At 41.8% G+C, this 22,685-nt stretch overlaps 2 protein-coding genes and 1 pseudogene across 4 annotated transcripts in view; 2 read left to right on the forward strand and 1 right to left on the reverse strand.

Moving 5' to 3' along the window:
- Window positions 1-22,685, reverse strand: part of ARIH1 (ariadne RBR E3 ubiquitin protein ligase 1) — a 138,689-nt gene that overhangs the window by 104,586 nt on the left and 11,418 nt on the right. Inside the window, exon 2 of one of the 2 annotated variants that reach the window (XM_084897938.1) lies at window positions 8,345-8,412. The exons of the other annotated variant lie outside the window; for it this stretch is intronic. Coding sequence (XP_084754064.1) covers window positions 8,345-8,412 — 68 coding nt within the window. The remainder of the gene's footprint in view (window positions 1-8,344; window positions 8,413-22,685) is intronic. 2 annotated transcript variants of the gene reach the window in all.
- On the forward strand, window positions 3,056-3,990 carry LOC311612310 (ADP-ribosylation factor 1-like; annotated as a pseudogene). The gene is made up of 2 exons: window positions 3,056-3,158; window positions 3,611-3,990. The product of its transcript is annotated as an ADP-ribosylation factor 1-like (transcript).
- On the forward strand, window positions 20,630-22,373 carry LOC311629730 (elongation factor 1-alpha 1-like). Its single transcript, XM_084898095.1, has one exon. The coding sequence runs from the start codon at window positions 20,697-20,699 to the stop codon at window positions 22,083-22,085; it is 1,389 nt and encodes a 462-aa protein (XP_084754221.1). The 5' UTR covers window positions 20,630-20,696; the 3' UTR covers window positions 22,086-22,373.

Below are 22,685 nucleotides of genomic sequence, written 5' to 3' on the forward strand. Positions count from 1 at the left end.
TGACACTCACTGAGCAACAATGGCCAGGGTTCAAGTACTACTCAATAATGGTTTAACAGTAATTGAACTAGTACTATTTCAAACCATATCTTTTTACTTATAACCTTCCCTTCCCATCATAGGAATTAAAAATACCTGTAAGTGGTAGGATTCTGATTAGCAATTCATTAACTGTTATACTCTAAGTATGTTTATATGGTACATAAAATTTTGAATCATAGATAGTGAGATTATTTAAAAATCATAACACTTTATTTTAAAAGTGTTGAGGTTTTAAGTAAATTTGCATCTCACAAACTGTTTTGTAAGAAAAACCCCTTAAGCCGAAACCGGTTGGCTCAGTGGATAGAGCATCGGCCTGCAGACTGAAGGGTCCCAGGTTCGATTCCAGTCAAGGGCATGTACCTTGGTTGCGGGCACATCCCCAGTAGGGGGTGTGCAAGAGGCAGCTGATGGATGATTCTCTCTCATCGATGTTTCTAACTCTCTATCCCTGTCCCTTCCTCTCTGTAAAAAAATTAATAAAATATATTTTTTTAAAAGAAAAGAAAAAACCCTTAAGAAAACTATTATAAATTCTTAAAAGTTCAAAAAGTAATCATAAATCCAAATTACCTTGAAATAGACACAAATAAACTTTGTTTTATTTAAAGAAAGTTTTATCAATATAACCAATCTGTAATAGGCCATGTACGTCTCCTATACATTTCACTTGTCAGTTTTCTTAAAATAGACAGCTCAATGATTAAGACACATGAAAAAGGAACATCTGGTATATACAACTGAATCTTCCTTCATGAAGGCTTATAATGAATTAGAGGCCGGGTGCATGAAATGGGGGGGCGGGGGGGAGTGGAGGAGTGGGGAGAGATCGGGTCTAAACGGGCAGTCGGACATCCCTCTCACAATCCAGGACTACTGGCTCCCAACTGCTCACCTGCATGACTTCCTGACTGTCCCTAACCACTTCTGCCTGTCAGCCTGATCACCCCTTATCCACTCCCCTGCCAGCCTGATTGATGCCTAACTGCCTGATGCCTAACTGCCCTCCCCCTGTAGGCATGGTCACCCCTAACTACCCTCCCCTGAAGGCATGGTCCCCCCAACTGCCCTTCCCTGCAGGCCCAGTTGCCCCCAACTTTCCTCCTCTGCCAGCCTGGTCACCCTAACAGCCCTCCCCTGCCAATCTCATTGCCCCTTACTGCCCTCCCCTGCCAGCCTAGCCACCCCCAACTGCCCTCCCTTGCAGGCCTGGTTCCTTCCAACTGCCCTCTCCTGTAGACCTGGTCGTGCCCCCCTCCCCCCCAACTGCCCTCCCCTGTAGGGTTGATCGCTCCCAGTTTCCCTCTCTTGCAGGCCTGGTCCCTCCCAACTGCCCTCCCCTGTTGGCCTAATCACATACAATTGCCCTCCCCTGCCAGCCATCTTGTGTCCACATGGGGGCATCCATTTTGTGTGTGTTTGAGTCACGGTCAATTTGTATACTACTCTTTTATTATATAGGATTCCTAGGCTAAGAACACCTCTACATATATTTGCTGAGGGAATCTTACAGAATGAAGATATCACTAAATGTGAACCATCTTTGATGATGAGATTGCAATGAATCAGTTTTAATTTTTAAATTTAATGTGTGTGCATAGTTTTATAAATTAATAGTAACCCCCAGGCTTAACAACTTTCTTTGCCATATCTCAGTGATTACTAATTCCCAATCCTTTGAGGCAAACATTTAAAATTCTCTTATAGCTGTTTCTTTGGTATTTACTTTTATCATAAATGTTTATGCTTCGATAGCGACTGTCTTTCCACATGGGATATTAGCTACCAGCTTCTAATGTGAATGTAAAGACTTTGTACTACTACATGCACATTCCCCCCAATCTTTCTTGTGGAATTTTATCAACATTTTTACTTAAGCCACTCCACTAACAGGAATTCCAGAAAAAGAGGAGAGGGAAGAAAATTATCAACACAGTATTAGAAATTAATTTCCCAAAGCTTTTAAAAGGGCACAGTTTTTCAGTTGAAAGAGCCCACTAAAAGCTCAATTAACCAGAAAAAATCACATTTACACATCTCTCCAGAATACCAAGGATAAAGAGAAAAGGCTAAAACTTAAATAATAATAATAATAATAGTAATAGTACAGAAATCAGTATCTTTCATAAACCTTCCAATCTAGAGTTTCTCAGCTAGCCAATTAGCAATTGAATTTAAAAGGCAAATCAAAGACAGTATCAGGGCCACAATGAGTAATATCTTAAGTCATGTAGAAGTTAAATTAAGGATGTAGTCCAGCAAAATAATATTAAATTTTTAAAAAGACATAGATCTAAGAAACAAGTTCTGGCCCAGGAGAACAGTAATATAAAAATTATGGTTGGCAGCTAGCTATACAAGAGGCTTCGTGGGAAGAGCATCTTAATTAGAGAAGAGTAGGAAGAGGTCTCCAGGAAGAGTGTAAACACAATCCAAATGATCTCAATATCAAAAGTTGTTTGTTTTGTTTTGTTTTTGCATCCCTGGGTGGGCACAAACAGAAGAAGTGTTCTTAGGAAGGTCCAGAACATTTTTGTTAGGCCCCTTAAAAAAAAAAAAAAAAGTGCTGAAACCGGTGTGGCTCAGTGGATAGAGCATCAACCTGCGAACTGAAAGGTCCATGGTTCGATTCCAGTCAAGGGCATGTACCTTGAATGCAGGCACATCCCCAGTAGTGGGTGTGCAAGAGGCAGCTGATGGATGTTTCCCTCTCATCGATGTTTCTGACTCTCTATCCCTTCCTCTTCCTCTCTATAAAAAATCAATAAAATATATTAAAAAAAAAAAAAAAGGAAAGAAAAAGAAAATGCTCTGAGCGCATTTAATAATAATAATAATAATGATAATGATAATAATCCTGCGGAGAGAAATCAATGCCCAGCTCAGAGAAGGAGGAGCAGCAGCAGCAGTAGCAGGAGCACCATAGCCACCAAGGGTTTCTCTGGCCAGTGTCTCTCCCTCTGGTCTATAGCAAGGGGAACATCTTTGGAAAGGGCCTTTTTGCAAAAAATAAATGCACATTCTTGCAATAAGCCTGGATGCTGCAGGGAAGACCAATATCCAATACAAACTGAAGCTGGGTGAGATTGTGACCACCATTCTCACCATTGTAGTCTGTCTGTCTGTCTGTCTGTCTGTCTATCTATCTATCTATCTATCTATCTATCTATCTATCTATCTATCTATCTATCAGACTAAGTGACCAGCCAACCAGCCAACAGGTTGCTGCACACTGACCACCAGTTTATCTCCCATCTGGAGTTTCAGTGGGAAGACCACCCACAATATTAGTACACAGGAGCTGCTGAGCAACAGGCAATTTTGCAGAGCACCCTTTTTCACTCCGGGACCCCTTGAACTGCCAGTTTTGGCCTAATCCCCTCAAGCCAGGCTGAGGGACCCCACCTGCCGGAGGGACCCCACTCAGTTGACAGATGCCCTTCAAACCCCAGCGCCAGCCCAGGTGCGGCAGACTGGGAAGAACCATAGGAGGTTGGTTCCAGGGCATTTTCTAGCCCATCTCGCCCAGTCCTACCCAGCTAACCTCTTCTAATTAAATTCCTTTGAGTGTGCAGCAAGCCTGTAGTGGATTATAAAAACATCAGCTTCACCGTTTGGGACATGGGCAGCCAGGACACGATCGGCCTCTTTGGAGTCACTACTTCAAAAACACATAGGTTTCACCTTATCGGTTCACAGCAATGACCAAAACGATACCCAAGAAGAGATTATACAGATGCTGGTGGAGGAGGACAAGTTCAAAGGTGCTGTCCTGCTGGTGTTAGCTAACAACCAGGACTTCCCCAATGCCCTGAATGTGACCGAGATCATGGATAAATTGAGCCTGCACTACAGGAACTGGTACATTCAGGCTACCTATTATACCAAGGCAATGGGCTCCACAAGGGACTGGATTGGCTGTCTAATCTTCTCCAGAACCAGAAGTGAGTCATATTTCTCTCTGGACCCTCATTCCCTCCTTCACCCTGTGGTATGAATGCTAGAAACTGACTCCAAGGTGGTCCCAGTGTTCTTCATAATACTATACAAATGCAAATACAGCCTACAAAGGGGCTATTTAATGTAAATCTTGTTCCAAAAAGGCAGTTTATGGTACTCCTCTGCAGTATTATTTAGCTTTTTTTATTGTAAAACGAGAATCAATCCACTGTTTAGTACTGAGAAGGGATTTGGGGCACCCAGGGCCTCTAGGAGTCACTGTCAGATCAGCTCAACCTCCTCCTCTGGACTTTAGATCTGTGATGAGATCCATTTTTGTGGTTGGTTTTAACCCATAGTCAGTTTAAAAATAGTTACAAATACAAGCTAAGACGACCCTTGAACACAGAGAAGGGAGACATGTGCCTCGTTTAGGTTCTGTAGTAAGTTCAATCTACCCGTAGTCTGTCTCCCATCTGGAGTGTTCAGTGGGCAAACCACCCACAATACATTCTACATGGTCACCTACAGTCCCTGATTGGCGCTCTCTCTCTCTCTCTCTTGGTCATTTGTATCCTATAGCATCTGTGCTTGTACCTATGCTTACCCCAATACCTAGGGGATGATCCAGGGGCTGTGGCCACCACTCACAGATCCCTTGGAGGGATTCACAGCTTTCCTTTAGGTTAGCAATGGTACATTGGTGGAACCATTCTGGCCAGAACAGGAGTTCCCCATGGTCCCCATGTATGCTTCTTGCTCCAGGATGCCTGGGTCTCACCAGTAGGAGCATGGACAGGTAGCTAGTCATCTTAGAGCCTAGCTCCTCAGAACTTTCGTACACATGTGCTTTCACTCCTTCAGCCTAAAAAGGTCAGATTTGACATTAAAAAAACAACCTCTGTCAAAACCGGTTTGAAAGGTCCCAGGTTTGATTCTGGTCAAGGGCATGTACCTTGGTTGAGGGCACATCCCCAGTAGGGGGTGTGCAAGAGGCAGCTGATCGATGTTTCTCTCCCATTGATGTTTCTAACTCTCTATCCCTCTCTCTCTCGGTAAAAAAAACAAACAAACAAACAAAAAAAAAACCTCTACTTTTTTTTTCTTTTGTATTTTGATAAAAACTGAAGAAGGTGGAGCTGTTAAACTTTATTTAAGGGATAACCTCAGAACTGGTTTATCTGATGTTATGGAATCTCTTCCTACTTTCAGTACATAACTAGTAATCAACTATTTGGTATAGCTGTTTTCAGTTTTCATTAAAACAAACAAGTAGCCGGGACCGGTTTGGCTCAGTGGATGGAGTGTCGGCCTGCGGACTGAAGGGTCCTGGGTTCGATTACGGGCAAGGGCATGTACCTTGGTTGTGGGCACATCCCCAGTGGGGGTTGTGCAAGAGGCAGCTGATGGATGATTCTCTCTCATCGATGTTTCTAACTCTCTATCTCTCTCTTCCTCTCTGTGAAAAATCAATAAAATATATTTAAAAACAAAAAACAAAAAACAAGTACTGTAATTATAGCTATGATAATAAAATCTCTCAACTATTACAAACAAAACAATAATTCTAATATAGTGCTTGGACTGTCAGTGAATGATATTATAATCCTAGACATAATAGTGTGACTTTTAGAAACTAAATTATGAGCAAATTAAGACAGCTATTATCACAAGACAAAAAGACTGTAATAACAAATACATAACTGCATAAAGTGGGAATCTCCAAGATGAAACACAAAGGAGCAAAGAGATCATGTCAAAGGGTGATAAAAAAAAAAGGGGGGGGGGGTGTATTAAAGCAATAAATGTAATTATTTGAAGGCATAATAGGTTTTTTGTTGTTGTTGTTGTTGTGTTTTTTTGTGGGGTTTTTTTGGTTTTTTTTGCCACATAAATATATTACTGTCTTAAAAAAGCAAAACAAAGGGGGCTGGAGGGGGTTAATGAGGGGGAAAGAGGGACACATATAATACTTTCAACAATAAAGGTTTACTTTAAAAACAAAACAAAACAACAGCCCTGGCTGGTTTGGCTCAGTTGGTTGGAGCACTCAAAGACTGCTGATTTGATTTCCAGCCAGGACGCATGCCTAGGTTGTGAGTTCACTTTGTTGTGGGAGCAAATATGGGAGGCAAAAGATCAATCGATGTTTCTCTCTACCCCCGCTTCTCCTTTCTGAAGGGGAAAAAAAAAAAAACAAGAACAGATTGGAGAAAAGAGCTATAACAATTATCATACGTTAAGACATTAAGAAAAGGTACAATGGAATTGAAAAGTCAATTCAAAAAAATTGTAAAACAACCATTAGTATTTTATTTATCAAACTATTGAAAAACTTAAGATTCTTAATAGTGTCAGCAAAGGTATAGAGAAAATGATAGTTCACACACTGCTAGTGTAAAGATAAATCCAATAACCTTTTTTGAAAATGTCCAGTCTTATTTGTAAAAACTATAAATAAGCCCGACTGGCATGACTCAGTGGTTGAACGTTGACTTATGAACCAGGAGGTTGCAGTTCAATTCCAGGTCAGGACACATGCAGGTTCCATCTCCAGTGTGGCGCATGTGGGAGGCAGCTGATCCCCAATCAATGATTCTCTCTCCTTAGATGTTTCTATCTCATTCTTACTCTCCCTTCCTCTCTAAAGTCAATAAAAATATCAATATATTTAAAAAAAAAAAAAAAAAAAAAACAACACACAAAACAAACAACAACAAAAAACAACCAAACAAAACTATACATGTCTATACCCAAAGCCCAACAAGCCCATTTCCAAGATTAGATTAGGTTTAGAAATGAAAAAGACACATGATATAAAATGAAATAAAATGTTCATCAATAGGGAAAATGATAAACTTATATGCAAAAATACTGTACAATTGTTAAATTAACAATATACTGTGGGGGGAAAAACATCAACTTGCAAAGTAAGGTGGAATTGGAGCAGGAAATGAGAAAGGGCACAAACAGAACTCCTTTTTTTTTTTTTTTACATAAATAATTTCAGTTGTAGATTATTGACATAAAAAGCATACTTAAAAAAAAAATCAAATCTTAACAATTTAGGATCCAGTTAAACAGTTACCATATTAACCAAGTTTTGTAAAGATACCACCAACATGCAGTTTAAGAGAGAAACTAAAAAGTAAGTTTACTTTTAAAATGTCGATAGTAGCTGAGTCATAATTAAAACAAAGTCTCTAAAATTAAGAACTATTTTGCTTTCTATTGAGTTGGATTGACAGTTTTGACAATTTTGAATAAATTATAGATTCATGACAATTATTCATTTTAGTATTTTCATACCACAAAACGTTAAAAAAGATTTAGAATCTATTTAAACCATGAAATATCTAAAACACATTTGGAAGAAAGTGCTAAATATGAAATAAGGAATGCAAAAAGAATTTTTCAAGGCAAAAAAAAAAGGGGCCATCTTAAAGCACACCAAATCATCTTGTTTTAACACTACTGCATCAAAGTGCCTCTCTCTACTATGATATACCATGAAACTTCACTTCAAAATGTTTCTACGTTCAAGAAAGTAAAGTAGATCGCCTCACTATAATATATAGTTTATTCAAGTGATAACTACTGCCCTTGCCGGTGTAACTCGGTTGGGCATCAGGATTGCAGGCTGGTTGCAGGCTTGATCACCAGTAGGGTGCGTACAGGAGGCAGCAGATATTTTGCTCTCACATGTTTCTCTTTCTCCCTTTCCCTTCCTCTCTCTATAAACAAATACCTTAAAAAAAAAAAAAAAAAAAAAAAAAAAAAAAAGCCTGTTTAAAGTGTTAACTACTAACATCAGCCTTTTGGGTCAGAATTTAGGTTGTGGATACTTAAGATCTTAGGTTTTACAGTAATTTTGAAAACCCAGCAATCTTCTATGAAAACCAAATAAAAAACTTTTATCTGTCTTTTTGTTTAGGAAGTTTTGAGAAGCACTGTATTAACTTATTTGAAAAAAGCCCCTTCATTTTAGAAGTCTAATAGCAAAGAAAATGATGCGAATATCATTCAGCTATCCCTGTAATTCCTCACTTTACAACCAATACTAAAGTAATATAAATAATCAACCTAACACTTCACACCTTATAATATAAGCCTTTCATTTTGTTTTCTTCAACTGTTTGCACCACTTTATTTTTGTTAAGTGCCAAGGTAAGCTTCTAGTTTAAAAGAAAAATTAAACTGTGTCCTTATAAATGCATTATTAAATTTGTTATGTCAGAACAGGCTTTCCATAAAGATTTATAGGCTAAACAGTATAAAATGAGGTACTTGCTGCCGATATATGCGTGCGTATATGTGTTTAATGGTCCTTTAGTGACTTTTCTTTGGAATAATTCTGTCCTACCTTTGCTGCTGCAGCCCGCCTGTCCTTTGCATCACTGAATTCATACTTCTGGAAGTACCCAATATGCACTGTAACAGACAGATGGACAGATCAATGGGCCACAGCGGCAAAGGCCAGACAGACAGACTTGATAAAAATTAAAATCAAGGTATATAAGGGGAAGGGGGAAACCAGAAAAAAACATTTCTATCTATATTTATAGTAAAATACCTGCTTCATGTCTGCAACCCCCCCCCATGCATATACCCAAATAAACTATTCTTGATTTTCATATTTCCCTTCTTTCAAGAAGAAAGAATACCAATGCAACAGGCAAAATAAGTATTTTTAATACCATCAATAGTTACTGGCACTTCTGTAACCATGCCATGCAATTTCTTCAAACAGATATTGCTCTTTTCATATACAAGAAACTATCATATCCAAAGACTTTGTCTACCAAAATTAAAATGGCAATTATTACATGCATAAATTTTCTACTATGCTGCCAAGGTGTGATTAGAGTACACTTGAAATCACTAAATAAAAGTCTTATTTCAGCATTTTACCATTCTCCATTTTTCAATGTAAAACGGTTGCTAGCACCATATCTACATAAGATAATTTTCGGGTCTTAAAAGAATATATAATGGTGCCATTCAGGTCAATTACCAAGATAAGTAAAACATACACAAAATTACTCCAGCTATTCCCTCTCTTGAGCACTCCTAGGAATTTTCTCCACCCCTTTCTTTCCCCAGGATGTGTTTTCTCTCTCTGGAACAAGCCTATGTCTTTCCCCCTCAATTTCCCCTAGGTTGTGTTACCTCTGCTTTCTTTTCTCTAAGCTTCAGACCATTCTTTTGCCTCTGTGAGTTGCTTCCTGCACACATGCAACCCAGCTGGCTTACTTTTTTCTACCTTTGTGACTTTCTAAATAAACTTTCTCTTATAATTTGAAAAAAACCTTAATTATATCTTTAAAAGTTATATAGAGTCCTGTTACCTCAAATTCATTCAAATGAATATTCAAGTAGCTTCTAAGTTATTTTTTAAAAAGCACTTTAACATCTAAAAATGCTGACATGGCTTAAGCTTTATCAAAAGCTTACATGCATATAAAAGCCATTTTAATTTAATCAAATGTTTTATTTTGTATGCATCTAAAATAATATAGATCCATGTCTGATATTTAAGGAAGATTGAGGGGAAATGTTTCCCCTTTTGCTTCCAGGGGATCTAATCATACATTTCTTATTGTAGCCTCACAAAAACATGAGCAGGTAATGAGACATGATAATCAAATATAATGTATGATCCTTGATTAAATTCTAGACTGGAAGAAGAAAAGCTCTAAAAGACATTACTGGACAAAACTGGGAAAGAAATCTGAATGTGGTACATATATGAATATTTTCCTATAACAACTTGTTCAGATATAATTCATATATTCAGAGTTGTGACACACAGTTGTGTCACCCATTAATTTTAGAATATTTTATCTCCCCAAATAGAAACTCATACCCATTAGCAGCCACTCATTATCCAACCCAGCCTCTGACAACCACTGACTTACTTTTTGTCTCTATGAATTTGCCTATTCTGGACCTTTCAAATAAAAGACATGACATAGTATGAGGCCTACTGCGAACGGGGCCGATCAGGCCTTTCAGCTGCAGGCCATGGTCTTCCTTCATTCTGTGCCGCCCCCTGGTGGTCAGCGCACATCCCGGTCAAACTCCCAAGGGGACACTTTGCATATTAACTCTTTGCACTCCGCTGTCCCCTCTCAGGGGACATCGGAATTCTAGCATATCACTCGGATGTCCCATCTCAGGGGACATTGCAGTTTATTAGTGATTACGGGGAATTGAGTTATTTCAACGCAACATTTTGAGACATGCATGTTTCCCTGAAGTTTTATCTTGAAATGGCACAAGAAATTAAATCAAAATATCGTAAAATTACTAAGATATATACAAGAAATGTCAGCGGGTTTTGTGTCGGATGAGAACGTGAGATGCGTGCTCACGACGGTCCGAGCACTTCGCGATGCCACTTGAAAAGAGCAATAAGGGGAGTTTGTAGAAGAAAGGTCGGTTTTCGAACATAGCGCGCACTGTATAGTGAGATTTATAAGTACAAATAAACAAGTCTACATCTGGAGGAAAAGATTTTCAAAGCTGAGCTCATTTTGGTTTGAAGCTTCGAGCAGTGCACATAGATCTAACGAGTGAGAAAATCGGAAAAGTGATTCTTTTCTTAGTGAATAAATTGTTTGGTGAAAGCTATTTTGGTAAATATCATCTTGTCAGTTAATAATAACAATTAGAAACTTATCATACTGTACAAAATTATAAACAATAAAATATTGGGGTTTTTTGCAAATATACATTCCTCGATGTCACCCAATTCATATAAGTCCAATATCATTATAATACGTTACTTGGTTCCAAAATTATACTAAATAATACGAGGGTCTGTAAATGCACGTTTCCACCGCAAAGTAGCGTCGAGAGTAGCTGGTAGCCAATGTCCAGAATGGTTTGGAGTGCAAAGGGTTAAACTTTTATATATACAGATGCCTCCTTAAAGAGTTGTCCAGTATCTCTATTCCTCCAGCACAGTGTAGCAGCTAGAGAAATATTTGTCAGTAAAAAACTCACATAAAAAAACAACACCACCACAATCAAGTTAAGTATTCAAGTTATATATTGTTCCCAATTAAACTAAAGCATTATTTTTAGGAACCCATTATCCTCAGAAATTCATAAAATAATTTCAATATATTTAGGATTTTTTTTTTTTCTTTTAGTTTAGTTTACTGATTTTTAGAGGAGGAGAGAGAGAGAAATATCGATGTGAGAAACACCCATGGGCTGCCTCCTGCATATACATACCCCCTATCGGGATTGAGCCTGCAACCCAGGCATATCCTTGAGTGAGAAGTAAAAAAATACACACAAAAAACAACAACAAAGAATGAGCATAACAGTGGTTGCTTCTAAGGAAGGGAACCAAGTAGTTAACATATTTTTAATTTTTAATCTTTTGTACTTTGAAATTTGAGCCCAAAAAATTATACATAAACAAATTTTTAAAATTCTAGAAAAATTTTATCAACAGTGTTAGACTACTAAGGCTGTTTCACTGGCAGCTGGAAGGGTTCAATGGGGGGGAGAGAGGGGAGAAGGGGGACATATGTAATACTTTCAACAATAAAGAATTATTTTTTAAAAATGATGCCTAGCCCTAGCCAGCTTGGCTCAGTAGATAAAGTGTCAACCTGAGAACGGAAGGGTCCTAGGTTCAATTCAGGCCAAGGGCACATGCCTGGGTTGTGGGCTCAATCCCCAGTGGGGGGGGCATGCAGGAGGCAGCCAATCAATGATTCTCTCTCACCATTGATGTTTCTTTCTATCCCTCTCTCCTCCCTTCCTCTCTGAAATCAATAAACATATATACCATGTTTCCCCAAAATAAGACATCCTCCGAAAATAAGGTTTCCTTCTGAGTGAAATATAAGACATCCCCAGAAAATAAGCCCCCCCCACCCCACCCCTCCCCAGGCTCTGTCTCAGAAACTTTGTGAAACCTAAACTGCAAGAAGTTGTGACTTGGGTGAAGAATTCATGGGAGAAAATCACTGACAGCTGCATTGCAAATGCACTGCGAGCAGGCTACCTTGACAAGAAGTACCCATTTAAAGACAGTGCTATTGCTAAACATGAGAGATTTGGTCCACTGATTCTGAAAGAAATGGAGTCACAAGAAATTCACCAGGAAATTCAGGAATTGGATTGTTATGATGATGTTCCAGAAATTCAGGAATTGGATTGTTATGATGATGTTCCAGAAGATGATGACATGATTGTCATTGAATAAATGAGTGAATTCTTGATACTGTAGGACTCACAGTTTGTCTGGTTTGTGTTGACAACTACCATACTACCGTACCGTATACAGGTAATAAATTTCCTTTATTTTCATTTAACAATAAATGTGTACCGTATTCTTCTTCATGGAAAAATACGACATCCCCTGAAAATTAGACCTAGCGCATCTTTGGGAGCAAAAATTAATATAAGACACTGTCTTATTTTCGGGGAAACAGGGTATATATATTTTAAAATGATGTCTAAAAATAAGGAGAAGAAGGCTGTTTAAAACTTCCTTTTTTAAAACTCAGAAGTTATTGCCTAGGGTGGGGGTGGAGGCGGGTTAGAAGGTCAATGGGGGAAACAGGGGAGCATATAAAATACTTTCATCTGTAAAGATTTTTTTTAAAAAAGTTACTGAAGAGAGTTCAACTTAATTCTTTGTTTTGGTTACAAAGAAAGAAGGAAATTCTGATTCACCAAGATAAGACATTTCAGGATATTCTTCACTTAAACTGACCCAGAAACTTAATAAAAGTAGCAGAAATATTTTATTCAGAGTAACTCATTAACACTGTCTAGCAACGACTTTTATTTTTATAAATGCAGAATCAGAAATATAGATAACTCAAAAACCCCAAAATTATTAACAAAACTATAACATCAAGATAAGTCACCAATTAACTTGTTATTGCAAAACCTGCCAGTGTCTGCAGTGAGGATATTAACGAACATGCTTCGCCTTGTCTGGTATTTATTTAACTGAACAGGGTGCACATGTGCCACCGTGATGTTAGACCTTTTATAATTTTAGAAAGGCTACCATGAACAAAGGTTAAAACCAGGCAGGTTCAAGAAAAAAGCTACAGATAAACAGATATTACTATATGGAAGAACTTAAAAATCAGAGCTATTAAATATGAAATGCACTCACTTCTACAAGCAGCTATGGGGTTTTAAACCACTGCAGAGGTTTTAAGAATAGGTTTAGGGACCACTTAACACAGGGGTCTTCAAACTACGGCCCGCGGGCCACATGCGGCCCGCAGAGGAGTCTGATCCGGCCCGCCAGGTTTTTTGGGCAGTGAGCGCAGCCGAGGTGTTACAGTAGGAATTAGTAGTTCATATAGTCCGGCCCTCCAGCTCTCTGAGGGACCGTGATCTGGCCCCCACTTTAAAAAGTTTGAGGATACCTGACTTAACAGGACAAAAATACTTGGTAAGTAGTTGGCCAGGAGATCCTTTAAAATCCCTTTCATACATGTTAATCTGAAAAACTGTGTTGACTCCGATATGAAACAAAGATTAGAAAAGTTTACTGTCATCCTTAATTCTTTAACTATTGTTTAAATGCTTTACTTTCATTCTTAAGAATGACTACAGGATTTCTGTGAGTTCTAAAGTCCTATTTTCACTCTGCTGGCTTTATAGCTGGGTAGAATGCAAAAATTTAAGTCAAGCTTCAGACAGTTATATATCCCAAGGACACAGATATTAATGCAATATGAATTAAGACAATTATAGAGAAAGCTACTGCGGGAGGATCCAAGATGGCTGCTCGGGTATACACCTAGCCGCAGCAGCTCACAACAATTTCAAGGGAATACAACTAAAATGTAGAGTGGACATTGCCCAGAGCTACAGGTAGTCGACTGACTGAAAACTCTACAATAGGAAGGAGGGAGAAAACCAGAAGGAAAATCAGAGGAGCTGAAAAAAAGCCTAAGGTACGGAGACATGCTGCACGCTCGCACGCACGCGCGCGGAGAGGTCGCAGCCGGAGAGGAGGAGAGGGCTGGGTGCTGCCTGGCGTTCCCTAGCAGGAAGGAAATAGAACCCCCAGCCTGGGCTGAACCCCCGAACCGGCAGCACTGAGCCCCAAGTTATGGGCCAGACCCTGGGGACCCAGGCTCCGGCAGGGGGAGACAATCCCGGGGGACGACGAAATGCGGGGCCCCCAGAGTCGCGCGCACATGGCGCGCAGAGGACTGAATGTTGACTCTGATGCTGGATTACCCTAGCCGGAAGAAACAAACAAAGCCTCCGGCAGCAGCTCTGAGCCTCAGTCCAGACCGCCCAGAATTCCAGGTCTGGGCCAGTCCCTGGGGACCCAGGCTCGGGCAGGGGGAGACGGAGCTGTGAGGTGGAGTCCTGGGAGCGCGGCGAAAGGCCGAGCCCTCGGAGTCGCGCACACTGTGCGCAGAGGACAGTCTGTTGACTCTGATCCTGGACTCCCCTAGTGGGAGGGAGAAAGAAAGCTCCAGACTGGAGGAACGCCACGAGGAGCAGGAGCCCCTGCCGGACACCGGCCAGCCGGGCGCCAGCAAGGAGCCAGGCGACAGGGCCCCCAGTGGGGGGGGTGCCCCTGAGCCTTCGACTGCTGAGCGCTGGCAACGGAGCCAAGGATGGGGGTTGCTTCCTGGGCAGCGCCGACCCCGGCAACAGGCTGGAGCAGCGTGGGAGCCCGCGGAGAACAAAGGGGTGCCACAGGCCAACCTGCTGAGCTCCCAGGACAAGGAGGAAGAAACCAAAGAAGTTCTCAATGTGAAGAAATCAAGTGAGAGCAAATGATAGTAAAATTACTTAAGAAAGAATACAAAGAAGATCTTGAAAAATCAAAGACTAAATCAGAACTCAACGCACCAGCCAACATTGCAACATAAATGCGTTTTGTTTTGTTTTTTTGTTTTGTTTTTTTTTAAAAAGAAAAAAAAAAAAGAGAGAAAAAAGGGACAGAATGTTGGAACACCGGCGACCAGGCCTAGAGTGGCCAGGCACAAGGCAGTGGCAGCTGGGCCCGGAGCAGCAGTGGCCAGGCCCCAGAGCAGCAGCAGCCAGAGCAAGAGCATCAACGGCCAGCACTGGAGCAGCCAGACCTGGGGCAGTGGCAGCCAGGCCTGAGGCAGAGGCGGCCAAGCCCAGGGTGGCCAGTCCAGGAACACCCAGACACGGAGTGGCTGGGCCCGGAGAAGCCCGGTCCAGAGCAGCCGGGTTGGGAGCAGCCAGGCCCAGAACAGCAGTAGCCAAGCACGGAGCATCCAGGCTGGGAGCGGCCAGGCTCGGAGCAGCCGGGTTGGGTGCGGCCAGGCCCGGAGCAGCGGCGGCCAGGCTGGGAGCGGCCAGGCCCAGAGCAGCTGGGTCTGGTGTGGCCAGGCCCGGAGCAGCGGCGGCCAGGCTGGGAGCGGCCAGGCCCAGAGCAGCTGGGTCTGGTGTGGCCAGGCCCAGAGCAGCAGCTGCCAGGCTGGGAGCGGCTAGGCCCGGAGCAGCCGGGTCTGGTGCGGCCAGGCCTGGAGCAGCGACTGCCAGGCTGGGAGCGGCCAGGCCCGGAGCAGCCGGGTCTGGTGCGGCCAGGCCAGGAGCAGCGGCTGCCAGGCTGGGAGCGGCCAGGCCCGGAGCAGCAGCTGCCAGGCTGGGAGCGGCCAGGCCCGGAGCAGCCGGGTCTGGTGCGGCCAGGCCCGGAGCAGCGACTGCCAGGCTGGGAGCGGCCAGGCCCGGAGCAGCCGGGTCTGGTGCGGCCAGGCCAGGAGCAGCGGCTGCCAGGCTGGGAGCGGCCAGGCCCGGAGCGGCCGGGACCGGAGCAACCGGTCCCAGAGCAGCCGGGTCGGGTGCGGCCAGGCCTGTAGCAGCAACAGCCAAGTCCAGAGCAACTAGGTCGGGAGCGGCAGTGACCAGACCCGGAGCAGCTGGTTGTGGAACGAACCAAAGCAACAGAGGCCAGGCCCGGAGCAGCCAGGCCCGAAACAGCTCGCTCCTCGCCTGTACCTGCCCACGGCTGCCTCTCAGACATGGCTGGAAACTTTTGCGGGAACTTGAGGGTCTGCTGAATCAAGTGATGAAGGCTTAGATCTGGATGTGTTGAGTTAGTATAGCGCTGGGGTGTTGATCTGTGAGTGCCTTGGGTGGGGCCTGGATGAGGCTGGTTGACCTATTTGAAAATGTCTTTTGTGTGAAGTGTATCATTGGGCATGTGGAGGTATTATTGATATGAGAAAATGCTAAGTAACAGATTTACTATCTGAAAAGGGATTTACTATCGGGGAAAGGGAGGGAGGAAGAGACTGAACACAAACTGTGCACCTATGGATGAGGACAATGGGGGATGGGGAGGGGGCAGAGGGTGGGGTGGGAACCTGGTGGAGGGGGGAAGAAATGAGGAACCTTTGTAATAATATGAACAATAAAGATTGATTTAAAAAAAAAAATAAATAAATAAAAAAAATAAAACCAAAAAAAAAAAAAAAAAAAAGACAATTATAGAAATCAGAGACAAAGTTTAAGGCCAATGAAACCAAATTACTACTTTTAAAAAGTCAGACTGGTGACTTTATTTACACTTTCTTTTCAAAGAAATATTATTCCTATATTAAATAACAATCTCAGGCTCACTCTAAGATTTTGTTTCATAAGAACTGAGGTAATGAAGAGTAGGTTAAATGGTAAAGGCATTTCCTTATATTTGAGTTTAAATGGTATCCTAAATAATAATAGAGGTAATATGCAATTGTGTTACTCCATAATGTTACGACAGATCACGAGAGGCTGCCTGTGTGTGCACGGCGGGGAGTTTCTCCGGAGATGGGGCAGAAGTGGGGCCGCAACTGGAAAAGAAAGGACCATCCCATGCCAGGATGGGTAGGATAAGGGCCTATAGCGTACCCCTTATTAGTCTTTTACCATCCACCACTCGCACTCAGAGCACCCTGCCACCCACCTGCCAGGGTAAGGAGCACAGTGCAGCAGGTCAGAGGCTTCTATGCTCTCCTCCAGAGCCATGACTGGGCGGAGCCACCGCATTGCTCCAGACACAGGGTGGAAGCGGAGAGGTGCCCGGATAAGGCGGAATCAGGGCGAGCCTTGAAGCAGCCAGAGGAGGCCAGAGGATCGGGGGCTGGGCCAGGCATGGTGGAGCTCCCAATGAAGAGTTTTGAGAGTCAACGCAGGGCAGGGTTGTGCAGAGTTCACACACAGGGCTCCTAATCAATAGTAAGCTCCTATGGGAACTTCACAAAAGAACAATTTTCTCATTATTTAGCAAAATAAGTCAGCTATTCTCACCTTAACATATCCAGCATTTGTTATCTTGCACTTCCACAATTTCACAATGCTATTCTTTTTGTTGTTGTTGTTCAACCTCAACCAAGAATATTTTCATTGATTTTTAGAAAGTGGAAGGTGTGGGAGAAACCAAGATGGCCGCATAGATAAACACCTAAACTGCTGCCTCGAACAACAATTTCAAAACTGTAACTAAAAGACAAAACAGACAGCATCCAGAACCACAGAAAGACTGGCTGAGTGGAAATTCTACAACAAGAAGGAAAGAGAAAAGCACATTGAGACTCAGAGGAGCTGCAGGAGGCAGAGGTACTGAGGTGTGCACACAGAGAAGACTGGCAACTGAGTGTGCAGCTGGCTTTCTCAAGCTGGAGGGAGGCAAAAGCTCCCGACTGCGCTAAACTCCAGTTCTGGGCGAGACTTTGGGGACCCATTTGGGGAGAAACTGGACTGTCTGGCAACAGGTGGAACTCGAGGGTGGCTTTCTCTCACAGGTGCTTGTAGCGATTACCACAGGATACTGAGACACAGGGGCCTATTAGGAAAGGACTGACAAGAAACCAATGCTGTCTGCTCTGCCCCGAGACTCTGCCCCATCCAAACTCAGCACAGAAGTTTTGCAAGTTTTGTTTCAGAAGGGTGTCTCCAGCACAGAAGTTCTCCCATTGTAGACACAGCTGATACTCACAGCCATTTGGTCTGGATGTCAATTCCTCCCAGTAATATCAACAATCAAGGCTTAACTACACAAGACTGTGTATACAGCCCACAAAGGGGTGCACCAAGAGTGTCCACATCAGGTAACTGGGGAGGCTGAGCCACTGGGCCCTATAGAACACCTAGCACACAAAGCCACTCTATCAACTCAGGGAAGTAGTTAAAATGCGGAGACAAAGAAACAGATCACAAATGAAAAAGTGGAGGAAAACAAAAACTGGATATAGAGTTCAAAACCACAGGTATAAGGTTTTTCAAGAATTTTCTAGAAAAGGCTAATAAATTTAGTGAGACCCTTAAGGATGTGAAAAAGGACCGACTAGAAATTAAGCATATACTGACTGAAATAAAAAATATTATACAGAGATCCAACAGCAGACTAGAGGATCACAAAAATCAAGACAAAGATTTAAAAATACAAAGAAGCAAAAAACACTCTACCGGAAAGGCAAAAAGAAAAAAGAATCCAAAAATATGAAGATAACATAAAGAGCCTCTGGGACAACTTCAAGTGTATTTAACATAAGAATTATGGGGGTGCCAGAAGAAGAGAGAGAGCAAAATATTGAAAACCTATTTGAAAGAATAATGACCAAAAACTTCCCCCATCTGGTCAAAGAAATAGACTTACAAGTCCAGGAAGTGCACAGAACCCCAAACAAAAGGAATCCAAAGAGGACCACACCAAGACACATGATAATTAAAATGCCAAGAGCAAGAGAGAGAGAGAGAGAGAGAGAGAGAGAGAGAGAGAGAGAGAGAGAGAGAATATGAATATCTTACAAGCAGCAAGAGAAAAAGTTACCTATAAGGGAGCACCCATATGATTGTCAGGTGATTTCTCAACAGAAACTATGCAGGCTAGATGGGAGTGGCAAGAAATATTCAAAGTGATGAATAGCAAGAACCTACAGCCAAGATTACTCTACAGCTATCATTCAGAATTGAAGGTCAGATAAAGAGCTTCACAGATAAGAAAAAGCTAAAGGAGTTCACTATTGGTTGAGTGTTGTCCTGTGCAGCAAAAGGTCACTGTCTCAATTCTCAGTCAGGGCACATGCCAGATTTATGGGCTCCATCCTCAGTAGAGGTGCATGCAGAAGGCAAGCAATCTATTTCCCTTTAACATTGATGTTCCTCTCTTCCTAAAAATCAATAAAAGCATATAACATTAAAAATATTTCAAAATATATATATATATATATTATTTCAATGTTGTTATTATTGAAAATGTCCCCATTTTCATCCCCTTTGCTCATTTCACCTTCCCCTCCCTTTGGCCTTCACCACACTACTCTCCTTGTCCCTGGAGTATTCATATATGCTCTTTATCCAATCACTTCATCTTTTTTATCCAGTCACTCCCACCCCACCCATTTCTTGGACACCCAACAGTCTAGTCCTCAAAACAGACTCATTAGATAAGAGCTTTCAAGAAATGATGTTTAAGGTGCATTTTGAACATGAATGAATTTATCAAGGGAAAAGCATTTGAAGTGAAGAAAAAAGCATAGAGAAAAATTCCACAGAGAATATCATTATTTTGCTATGCCAAGATGAAAGGGAAGAAATGGCAGATAAGGTAGATGGGAGTTGAATTATGAAAAGCCTGATCAATTATACTAAAGAATCTTTTATCCAAATCTGCATCCTCGTATAGCCTAGTTATTGGATTGGGACTTCTAGGCTCAGACCTCGATGCTTAATAGACTCCTCATAAGCACCATTTCCTATCTAATTCCCACCCCACTGCTTAAGAAGAATGGTTAAAGATCTGGTAAGCTTTCTCAGGACATATGTGTAAACCAAGTATGAACATTTCTGACACTAAATAGATGACCATCCTGTATGAAAAGAAGATATTCAGCATTTCCTGGAAAATCTGTGGTGACTATACTATACTACTTACAAGGCTCCATTTTCTACCAATATCACCCTTTTCATGTTCTTTTGATTTTTCTGATTTTGCCAACGAAAGCCTTCTACTAACCTCTAACAGCTTCTAACAAGACTCTACTTATTAATACATAGGCAAATATTTTCCTTCTTTACTAAATAGTTGTTTAACAAGCAGCAAAGAGGGACCAACACTCAACAGAAGATAAACACACCAGGGATGACTGTAAGAATAAAACTTCAGAAGTCAAACTAGTATATGGAACTTATGAGTAATGGCAGTGTATATACACTAAGATCCTCTCCTTTGAAAACCAGGCCAAGGCAAGTTCAGAAACAGGAAATAATAGAGAGGCTATACATGAGTAAAAGTAGGCTGGGTCCTGAGTTATTTATTGACTTTGTAATCAAATATTTCTTTACATGACTGTCCTACCTAGAGTAGGAGCCCTGGAAAGGAAAGGAATGTTCTCCACTCATCTCTGTACTTCTACTACCAACCCCTTGTACCAAAGGTGGCATATAGCTATAATGGTTGAGTACAGATTTAGTAGAACATGGCGATAGGAAGATGTTCAGTGGTTTTAGAAATAGTAAAATCCAAGAGGATCAAGATAGACAATGGCATTTATATTAGATGAAAAAAAGGCTTTGGTTTTTTTAGCTTATCTTGAAAACATTCACAATTATCTTCTATCACAGTTTGAATTTTATAAATGGAAAAGAACTTTGAAAGTCATTAAGTCAAAATAAGTTTATTCTTTTTCGCAACAGGTTTGCCGCCAGAACACAGGTGTCATGAAAACCACCATTAACTCAAACCCAAGATGGGAAAGGAAAAGACTCACATCAACATCGTCGTCATTGGACACCTAGATTCCGGCAAGTCTACCACGACCGGCCATCTCATCTACAAATGTGGTGGGATCGACAAAAGAACCATCGAGAAATTTGAGAAGGAGGCTGCTGAGAAGGGGAAGGGCTCCTTCAAGTATGCCTGGGTCTTGGATAAACTGAAAGCCGAACGGGAGCGAGGTATCACCATTGATATCTCCCTGTGGAAATTCAAGACCAGCAAGTATTATGTGACCATCATTGATGCCCCAGGGCACAGAGACTTCATCAAAAACATGATTACAGGCACATCTCAGGCTGATTGTGCTGTCCTGATTGTTGCTGCTGGGGTTGGTGAATTTGAAGCAGGCATCTCCAAGAATGGACAGACCCGTGAGCATGCCCTTCTGGCCTACACTCTGGGTGTGAAACAGCTGATTGTTGGTGTTAACAAAATGGATTCCACTGAGCCACCCTACAGCCAGAAAAGATACGAGGAAATTGTTAAAGAAGTCAGCACCTACATTAAGAAAATTGGCTACAACCCTGACACAGTAGCATTTGTGCCAATTTCTGGTTGGAATGGTGACAACATGCTGGAGCCAAGTGCTAATATGCCTTGGTTCAAGGGATGGAAGGTCACCCGTAAAGATGGCAATGCCAGTGGAACCACACTGCTTGAAGCTCTGGATTGCATCCTGCCACCAACTCGCCCAACTGACAAGCCCCTTCGCCTGCCCCTTCAGGATGTCTATAAAATTGGTGGTATTGGTACTGTCCCTGTGGGCAGAGTGGAGACTGGTGTTCTCAAGCCCGGCATGGTGGTCACCTTTGCTCTAGTCAATGTTACAACTGAAGTAAAGTCTGTTGAAATGCACCATGAAGCTTTGAGTGAAGCTCTTCCTGGGGACAATGTGGGCTTCAACGTCAAGAACGTTTCTGTCAAAGATGTTCGCCGTGGCAATGTGGCTGGTAACAGCAAAAATGATCCACCAATGGAAGCAGCTGGTTTCACAGCTCAGGTGATTATCCTGAACCACCCAGGCCAGATCAGTGCTGGATATGCACCTGTGCTGGATTGTCACACAGCTCACATTGCTTGCAAATTTGCTGAGCTGAAGGAGAAGACTGACCGTCATTCTGGGAAAAAGCTGGAAGATGGACCCAAGTTCTTGAATTCTGGTGATGCTGCCATCGTTGATATGATTCCTGGCAAGCCCATGTGTGTTGAGAGCTTCTCTGACTACCCTCCTCTGGACCGTTTTGCTGTTCGTGACATGAGACAGACAGTTGCTGTGGGTGTCATCAAAGCAGTGGACAAGAAGGCAGCTGGAGCTGGCAAAGTCACCAAGTCTGCCCAGAAAGCTCAGAAGGCTAAATGAATATTATTCCCAACAGCTGCCACCCCAGTCTTAATCAGTGGTGGAAGAACGGTCTCAGAACTGTTTGTCTCAATTGGCCATTTAAGTTTAATAGTAAAAGACTGGTTAATGATTACAATGCATCGTAAAACCTTCAGAAGGAAAGGAGAATGTTTTGTGGACCATTTGGTTCTTTGTGTGTGTGGCAGTTTTTAAGTTATTAGTTTTTAAAATCAGTACTTTTTAATGGAAACAACATGACCAAAAATCTGTCACAGAATTTTGAGACCCATTAAAATAACAGTTTAATGAGAAAAAAAAATAAAAAAAATAAAAAATAAGTTTATTCTGTAAGGACAGATTCAGACTACTGACTTACTAAGGTCACACGTTTAGCATCATAGATGGAACTAGTCTTTAGTCCTATACTATAAGGTACAAGAGTTTTATGTAATTTATCACATATAAATTAAACAAAGTGACTATTATGTTCGCCACAGCTTCAATAAAATACTTTATAAAATCTCACATATGCAAGAAATTTTTAAATACTGATTTTGGTAAACTTACTGTACTATGCAAAAGAAAGCTGCCTTGCCCAGCCAGTGTTGCTTAGTGGTT

The sequence above is a fragment of the Pipistrellus hanaki genome (genome assembly GCF_964339955.1).
Source record: "Pipistrellus hanaki genome assembly, chromosome: 1".
Classification (NCBI taxonomy): domain Eukaryota; kingdom Metazoa; phylum Chordata; class Mammalia; order Chiroptera; family Vespertilionidae; genus Pipistrellus; species Pipistrellus hanaki.

Coding starts and splice junctions, on each gene's coding strand:
- LOC311629730 (XM_084898095.1), top strand. CDS start 20,697: ATGGGAAAGGAAAAGACTCACATCAACATCGTCGTCATTGGACACCTA.